The following is a 9,152-nucleotide window of genomic DNA, read 5'->3' on the forward strand; positions in this document are numbered from 1 at the left end:
ATCAATTTCGCTAGATGAAGTTGACGATGACCCAATAACGCTCCATGAATATTTCTGGTTTACATCAAATTATACTGTTTATATACCTGTGAACCATCCACCAGTTGAGATTTGGACACCTTCTCAATGGTTTTAGTTCCTTTCTTATAGTTTGATAATGGGAGATCCTAAACTTGGTGACAGAGGAGCAAGATGGTCAGATTTATCGTATGTTTTGCACTTGACACAAAAGTGAGTCTTGCAATTTTGAGTTTTTGACACAGAATTGAGTTGTCTTTCATACGCTCAGCCAAGTTTTGTAATATGTGCCTTCGCTAATAGGGTTTGTCATCGCACCTCCTTTTCATCTTTGTTGTCACACTTCCTCCATTATTAAACAACTTACATTTGTCTTATCATTATACATCTAACTTTATTAAGCAGATCCTTGTATCATCTTGTAGGAACATCCATAATAGGGGGATGTATAGACCAATGCACCTCTTATTACACGCTATCAACGGATTATGATATTGAGTTCGATCTTATGTTACCATTAAATCTCCTTCAACTACATATTTTATACGAGTTTATGGCAAATATTATTTACCTTCTCATTACTAGCCAGCCTAAGTTATAGCAATGTCATTGTACTAGAAATTTTTAGATTTATTCCAACACTTCGGTCTGAAGTTGGAACCAATATTTTTCATCTCCTATATTATGTTATCTCCCATGTTTTATATGTTTATTTAAAGTCTCTACCCTTTGACTGGAAAAATTAGCGAGCGCAGCAACATGCGCAATCATAGTCTAGTTCATATAAATGCCATATATAATTCTAATGCTAATGATTGCTCATACATTCTACTAACTCAATGGAGTAGAGTTGTTAAAAACACTCAATGGAGTAGTGGCCATGAGTGATTTGCAATGATGAGTTAGGGATCTTCCTTGAGTGTCTTGATTAGATGGTGCTAGTGAGAACAGTACGAGTATAGTATGGTAGTACAGGAGTGTCGTACAACCTTTTTCTCAGGGGGGGGGGGGTGTCATACAATCTTGATCGAAAAAACGGCTTGGTACCAAAGAAAGAAAGTCAACTGTCCATCCATTCATTTCTGAGGGCCAATACTAGAAATAGCACTTCTTTCAAGGGGCGAACATGCAAGATTCCCCTCAATGGAAACACTCTCTTTCGGAACATACCTCGTGCCTTTGGCCCGCCGCTCAGCCCCTCATTGACGCATGGTCCCTACCATGCCCCCTTACCCAAAGGGCCTCCGTCGCGCGACCATCGTGTATATAGGGGATTGTCCTCATCTCCACCTGCTAACCTCCACACTTGCTCCACCGCTTCATTAAAAACTCTACCTATTTACCAATTCAGGCGAGACTCCTTCCCCCGGTGACTATGATGAGGTACTAGCTTCCATGTGTGACGGCGTGATCTTCATGGACCTCAATATGCTCGTGGTAACATGGAGGATGACCTAAGCAACACTGTGGCCTGAGAAGAAGAAGGCTCGATGGGATAGAGGCGGAGGCCTGCGCTCCACGAGGCTCAATGGGTTTGATGTCGAGCTCGGGGTGGAGGAAGATGATGTGGACTTTGAGGAGGAGGTCAACTCCACGCATTCTGTCTTGGATCTCGGGCATGGTGGGGTGGCTGAGGATGATGATGACGGGAGGTCGTCAAGATCAATCCATTCACCATCGTCGGGAGGTCCCTCTCGAAGGTATTGGCCCCATGTCGCTGGAAGTGGTTTTAGTCCATGTATTAGGATTATTTTTTGTCCTTGTCTATTGTAGAAGATACTGTAGAATGCATTTTTTTCTCATTTCTCAGGTAGGGCACAAAATTTTATAGCCGCCTATGGTTAATTTTTGAGGGGGTTAAATATTTGCTTTTGTTGGTAAGCTTTCAATATATGTTTAGATAAGTTACTTTTTGCCATTGTTAGCTAGCATACATTGTTGTAGCCACGTAATATGTTGGAAGTTCTTGGATACTATTAAACTTGTCTATGTATGGTTTACACAATTTTATGCTATTTTAGTATAAACAACTCAGATGTAGATTTTCTATGCAAATTCTATGTTTTGGCCGACAGTTGATGCTTCGTTCATGCATCGTCCAATCACATCCTCACAAAGAAACAAAACTACTCTAAAACTATTTCTTCTCGATGTCAAGTAAGACACACAAAGTCGTGAATCAACATTTCCATGTTACTTTGCATTTAAAAGAATCTTTATACAGGGTTAGATCATGAACACATTAGAAAAAAGTTGCAATATTCATCTGATTTCATGAACTAACCGTATGGTAATGCTAATGATCGAACATACATAATATGAGGGTAGGTAGATATGTGTGATTTATAGATTTACAAAGTCATTTATAAGGAGAATTGGTTGAATATTTAAGAAGGTCGATGTTATGTTAGGTTAAAAGAAATACTAAATCTCAATATACATGGTTAGATCAAGAATTTGATGAGAATTTTGCAATGCTAACTTATAATTCATATAACTGCCGCATAATAATGCTAATGATTGCACACAACTTACATGCTAGTAACTCAACGAAGGAACTTTCTTTTTACTTGAGAACAATGGAGTAAGTAGCTATGAGTGATTTACAAGAATATTAGAGTTACACACAATCATTTATGAGAAGATATTCGTTAAACATTTGGCTGGATGAACCCGTCCAATAAACCTAGATGGAGGGAGTATGACAGAGTAATGAAGTTGTACTATAGGTGTGTAGTACAATCTTGAGCTAATAAAATAAGTAACTAGCTATGAGTTATTTGCAAGGATCTTAAAGTACATACAATCATTTATGATAAGATATTGCTTAAACGTTTGGTTAGATGAACCTGACCAACAAACTCGGATGGGGGAGTACAATAGTTGTGTACAGTCATAGTACAGGTGTGTAGTATAACCTTAAGCTAATAAATCGCATAACTAATTACGAATGATTTGCAAAGATCTTAGCATTACACACAATCATTTATGATAAGATTTTGGGTTAAACGTTCGGTATTACACACAATCATTTATGAGATGATATTTGGTTAAACATTTGGTTGGATGGACCCGTTCAATAAACCCGGATGCATGGAGAGTGCACAACATTAATAATATAGTCACACGTGTGGACTACAATCTTGAGCTAATGAACAAAATAACTAGCTATGAGTTATTTGCAAGGATTTTAAAATTACATACAACCATTTATGAGAAGATATTGTACAAACGTTTGGTTGGATGAACCCATACGATAGTAATAGTACAATCATACTACAGGTGTGTAGTATAATATTGAGCTAATAAATGGCGTATCTAGATATGAGTGATTTGCAAAGATCTTAGCATTACACAAAATCATTTATTGAGAGGATTTTTGGTTAAATGTTTGGTTGGTTGAACCCGCCCGGACGAGAGTGTACGATAGTAGTAGTACAATCGTACTACAGGTGTGTAGTACAAAATCTTGAGCTAACAAATGAAATAACTAGCCATGAGTTATTTGCAGGATCTTAAAATTATATATGATCATTTATGAGAAGATATTGGTTAAATGTTTGGTTAGATGAATCGATCAAATAAACTCGGACACGGGAGTACGATAGTAGTAGTACAGTCAGACTAAAGGTTTGTAGTATAATCTTGACTTAAAAATGGCGTAACTAGCTATGAGTGATTTGCAAAGATCTTAGCATTACACATAATTATTTATGAGAAGATTTTTGGTTAATTGTTTGGTTGGTTGAACCCATCCAATAAACCCGGACGAAGAGTATATGACAGTAGTAGTACAGTCATACTATAGGTTTGTAGTACAACAACTTTACCTAATAAATATTGACTTGGCTCCAAGGAAAGAAAGTCAAAGTACACCCATCTGTTCATTCCCCGGAGGAAATAAAGATTCCCCCAAGTAGAAATGTTCGCTTTAGGAACCTTCGTCGTGCCTTCCGCCTGCCACGCGGCCCCTCACCGACGCGTGGTCCCCATCGCACGCCCCCTTGCACAGTCACGCGGCCACCACCTATATAGGGGACTGGCATTGCCCCCTCCAAACCCACCCTTGACACCCCGCTTTATTAAAACATCTGCCCATTTACATATTCCGGCGAGGCCCCTCCCCCGGCGACGACTGCGACAAGGTACTAGCAGCCACCATGTGCGGCGGACGGCAACTTGCGGACGCCAAGGTTCCCGCGGTGACGCGGAAGGTGATGGCGGCAACGCTGTGGACCGAGAAGAAGAAGCCCCGCCGGAGCGACGGTGTGGGGCGGCACTTCACAGGGCTCGGTGGGCGCAGGCGACTCAGGCTGGACGACGACAAGGAGGACTTTGATGCCGAGTTCAAGGAGTTTGAGGCCAACTCCGGGGACTCCGACTTGGAGCTGGGGCCCGGTGGGGTCGCTGAGAAGGATGACGAGGAGGAGGTCGTCGAGATCAAGCCCTTTGCCACCATCAAGAGGCCCCTCTCCCATGGTATCGACCCCGGGTCACTTGGACTAATTTTTAATCTGTGTATCCTTACTTTTAGCGATTGATTGTTCTCTACCCTCGTATGAGTTTATTAGCCTCCTCGTATGTTGGGTAAAAGTTTGACCACATAATTAACTAGTATTATTTTATTAATTAAAATCATGGTAAAAATGACCCAAAATATGAGGGGTAGTAGTTACTAGGACGAAGGTAGTATAAGTAAGGAGTGTTGTTGGAAGGCTATGTTTCGGCCGCGTTACTCATGTTTGTTTTGAGATTTTGGATTGGATGTGCTATCATGGAGTGATTTCGGTGCAGGGTTAGGCTTTTTTTTCATTCCGTGTTGTGTTCGGTTGGTAAGTTGTTTCCGACACCGTTCCTTTCTTTTGGAGAAGCGACTTTTGTTGATAGGTTGACGATCTTGTGATTTATACTCGTAATCTTTGATGGTGATCCATAAGTTCACCATTTAGTCAAAAGGGGTAGAAAATCCGCATAAAGGGTTAAATTTCTCTGTTTTGCTTGGTGGCCTTGGCCTCTTGAACTGTTTCCTTGTTAAATGGTTGTAGGTGTGTGTGAAAATTGTTCTAGACTTGGTTCTTTTATCAGTCTAAAGGATTATTCTGCTAATCGTTGAATCCGAATTAAAAATATATCCTTGATTCTACATCGTCTATAATGCAATTTGTAGATTAATAATTGCAGAATGATGTCAAAGGTCTATAACATGAGTTTTGTTTATCAGTACCCTGGATTTTTATTAAGTTGTGATTTTTATTTTATTTGTGGGTGACTGATGATGTGTTCACCTGAATTGACCCATCACGTTTCAGTGTTCATTACGATCAATATATTTTACATATAAATTTATGTCCATGATGAAATTATTTACTTTTTGTGAGAGAAGTTTGTCTATATTGATCCCTCTTACCATTGACATTGATCTTCCATTGCAGATGACTTAAGCACCGTGAGTATGACTTGTTTTGATGGTCCTTCAGAAAGGCCAGCAAAAAGGAAGAGAAAGAACCAATTCAAGGGTATCCGCCAACGCCCCTCAGGTAAGTGGGCTGCTGAAATGAGAGATCCTAGCAAGGGTGTCCGTGTTTGGCTTGGTACTTTCAACAGTGCTGAAGAAGCCGCAAGAGCTTATGATGTTCAAGCACTCAGGATCCATGGCAAGAAGGCCAAGGTTAACTTTCCAGAGGAACCGGCAGTTCAGGAACCTAAAGCACCCAAGCCAAGTGCAACACAGGAACCTACCGTCACACCAGCAGTCAACAACCCTGCCAACACAAATGCTTTCATGTACCCATCTGCTGACTTTGCATTAAACCAACCACTTATTCAGCTTGATAACGTGCCATTTGTTCCTACGATGAACTATGTTGCCCCTGTTGAAGCTCTTGCTATGAACATGTACTTTGGCGAGGGAAGCAACATTTTTGGCTGGTCTGACTTGGGCTGGGAGTATGACATCAAGACTCCATATATATCATCCATGGCTCCCGTTTCCACTATTGCTGAAGGAGCAGAATGTGCGCCTGTTCACACTAACACCTACAACTCGATGGTGCCTCCTGTTATGGAGAACGATGTCGTCGACAACATGGACCTTTGGAACTTTGATGACATGCCCATCTGTGACGAATTTTTCTGAGGGATTCAAATCCCCTGTGTATCGGGACAAAGGGTAAGCCTTCGCAATTTGGATGTTCAGTCTGAGATTGATAATCTTTTCATTACTCTGAACTTTTTGCTCCATGTTTTAGGATAAGACTATGGGAGATTGGGAAGCACACTATTGTCACCTTCGGTCAGCATATGCTTATGTCCAAGTTTAGATGCAAAAAAGTCGCATCCTAAGTCTCTTTTGTAATCGACCCTTTCCCTAATTGATTGTCTGTGTGGTAGCCATTTATGATGAACCGTCGTCTTTATCGTTTGTCAACTTTGATGTCGTTGCTATCATTTCTAAATGTGAACAGCGTGAATTTGTGTCCAATTTGCTTTAATCTATGCGTTTGATCACCTTTTCCCTTTAGTTCTCTCTGTTTAATTGGTGATAGAAGTAACCTATATGTATCTAATTTCTGAGCATAAGCTATCCGTTAAATATGGATTCGCCTGGCTGGTTGCACGGTTTCTGCTGAACAGGTGCGGCAGTTTATCTTATGTAGTCCTAAGAAGAATGGGCTTGAGATGAAGATTATAATTTTATCTTCATCTTTCATTTGTGGGTATCCATCTTCACATGTGTGTGCTACTTTGACGGTAAGAGTACAAAGGCTAGGCCGTCTATAAGATGTTTGGTCGTTCGTACTTAAGCTCTCTAGCTATCACGTTCATATGGACCGATTATCTCCACTATAATCGATTGTTTGATTTCTTCTGTAAACAAAAGGCCCCAGATTGCTTGCCACGAACAACCTCAAAGAACGTCACTCTTAATCTATACTCTCCACACATCGACCCAGCCCAGCCTAGGCAGGAGACCAGACCTGCTGCTGGCCTTGGAGTACAACTTGCGCTGGAAACAAAAACTAGTAGCTAGTAGAAAGCATTACAAGCCATAATCAGCCGGAGAGATCACAAAACAAAACAAAACACACAGCTAGCATTCGACCGGCCGATCGGTCTACTCCTTAATTGTCAAGGACGAGCATGCAGCAAAGCACCCCATCCACAAGTGTTCAGGCGACGCACGAGTTGAGGCCCAGGCACTCCATCCACAGGCTCCTCTTCTGCAGAAACGCGTCATCCGACCAAAGAGAAAGTCAGCTCCGCTTCGAACCATATACTGAGCCAATTCAAGTCTGTGGCCGTGCCGTTGGTACGTACCCGTCTTGGCCGGTACCGGCGGGAGGCGAGCTCCGGCGGAGGCACCTGGTACAGGTCCTCGTCGACCGGCCGCACCACCCTGGACGCGGAGGCGGCTCTGGACGTGGCGCGCGCCAGGCCGCCGCCTTCCGGCGCCCTCGCGCGCCTCCCCTGCTTCTCCCGAGCCACGTCGCTCCTCGTCTTCTTGGGCGCCGGCTTGTGCGGAGGCGGCGAGTACTTGAACCACACGTCGCTGCGGTCCTCCGGCTCCGGGGCGTAGCGCTCGGCCGGCGGCTCGTCGTTGCCGTGGCAGTAGTTCCACTCCCCGAACGCCGGCACCTGCCGCCTCCTCGCCTTCTGCAGAACCGAAACCACCAAATGCTTAGTCAGCTGAGTTAGAAACTTCAAACTACTCCTACTCGGCTACTCCGATGACCGATCGATCCTTGTTGGATGGTTCCTGATTCACACATACGCACTTGACACTTACCTCCATTGGGCTTGCGCGGCACAGTAGGTGGAGAAGAAGAGAAGCAAAGCTGGGGCCGGAGGGGGTGAGGTGAGTAGGAGGAGTATTAGCTAAACAGAATGGAATGGGGCCTCCAATGGCTGGACGCTGGTATTTATAGCGAGAATGGGAATGGGAGGAGTAATGCAATGCAACACTAATAGTAATCAGAAGAACGGCTTGGCGACCGGGGGTAGGGTGCAGAGACACGCAGCAGAGGCCGCATCAGCAATGGAAGGACCTTCGCAGAGGCGCAGTGGCTTACTGTAGCATGCAGCGGTAGGCTGACAACCGACGCAGCAGCAGTGGCCGCTGGCCGGTGTGGTCGCAAGCTTTTACTGCTGCACATGGGGGCGTCGCTTCCTTGCTGCACGATTGCGCCGGGTTCGGGCTGACTTGCAGCCCCTTTGTCGCGCTCCTCTTATTTCGGCATCATTGCAGGGTGATTATCTTGTGTGGAGTATAAACTAAAATATGCTTTCAACGCTGCGCTAGGCAAATATTTTGGACCCCAAGAATTTTTTTTATATTTACAAATATGCTTGCCATTATCAAAAGCTAAAATTTTGCCGGGTTGCAAAATTTGCAATTATCAAAAACAGAAACAAAATCCCAAAATTATAAGAAACGAAATTACCATTAAATTTCCATTGCACTAAAACGATAAGAAATATTACCAAACGATACGTACAAAAAAGTACTCCCTCCGTCCGGAAATACTTGTCGAAGAAATGGGTAAAAATGGATGTATCTAGAACTAAAACGCGTCTAGATACATCCATTTCTCCGACAAGTATTTCCGGACGGAGGGAGTAGTTCCTTAGCAGTGTATGTTGAAGTCAAAAATGCCATGGCAAAAATGAAGCTTTATTTCCCATGTCAAATAAAGTTAAATTCTCCATGACAACGAAGGTGAAGATGTCGCAAAAGTAAGAAATAAAGTTTGCCATGTACTTTGAAGTAAATTTGTCATGTCAATGAAAGCAAATTTGCCATGGAAAACGAAAAATGAAATTACCATGGCAAAAAATAGATAGGAAAATATTGCCATGTATGTTGAAGTAAATTTGCCATGGCAATAAAGCTAATTTGGCATGTAGAATGAATGAAAAATTGCCAAGGCAAACAAAAAGTAAAAATGCCATGTCAAAACAAAAGTAAGAATTGCCATGGAAAAAATAAAAAAGGAAAATTTTGCCATATATGTTAAAGTAAATTTTTCATGGCAATAAAGATAAATTTTCGATGGTGGTAAATGTAAAATTGCCATCTGAAAAGAAAAAGTAAAGTTTGTGAGGGCAAAAAGAAAATAAAACTTGTCGTGGCAATG

General features: G+C 42.4%; 2 protein-coding genes across 2 annotated transcripts; one reads left to right on the forward strand and one right to left on the reverse strand.

Moving 5' to 3' along the window:
- The first annotated feature begins 4,178 nt into the window (after positions 1 to 4,178).
- Positions 4,179 to 6,488, forward strand: LOC119332466 (ethylene-responsive transcription factor 1-like). The gene is made up of 3 exons (XM_037605648.1): positions 4,179 to 4,497; positions 5,451 to 6,187; positions 6,267 to 6,488. The coding sequence occupies exons 1-2, from the start codon at positions 4,179 to 4,181 to the stop codon at positions 6,152 to 6,154; spliced, it is 1,023 nt and encodes a 340-aa protein (XP_037461545.1). The 3' UTR covers positions 6,155 to 6,187; positions 6,267 to 6,488.
- Positions 6,489 to 6,910: 422 nt separating this feature from the next.
- LOC119331643 lies at positions 6,911 to 7,932 on the reverse strand. Its single transcript, XM_037604802.1, has 3 exons — positions 7,805 to 7,932; positions 7,336 to 7,671; positions 6,911 to 7,238 (listed from the first exon to the last, which is right to left on the reverse strand). The coding sequence occupies exons 1-3, from the start codon at positions 7,808 to 7,810 to the stop codon at positions 7,188 to 7,190; spliced, it is 393 nt and encodes a 130-aa protein (XP_037460699.1). The 5' UTR covers positions 7,811 to 7,932; the 3' UTR covers positions 6,911 to 7,187.
- Between the last annotated feature and the right edge of the window lie 1,220 nt (positions 7,933 to 9,152).

This window comes from Triticum dicoccoides, chromosome 7A (genome assembly GCF_002162155.2).
Source record: "Triticum dicoccoides isolate Atlit2015 ecotype Zavitan chromosome 7A, WEW_v2.0, whole genome shotgun sequence".
NCBI lineage: Eukaryota > Viridiplantae > Streptophyta > Magnoliopsida > Poales > Poaceae > Triticum > Triticum dicoccoides.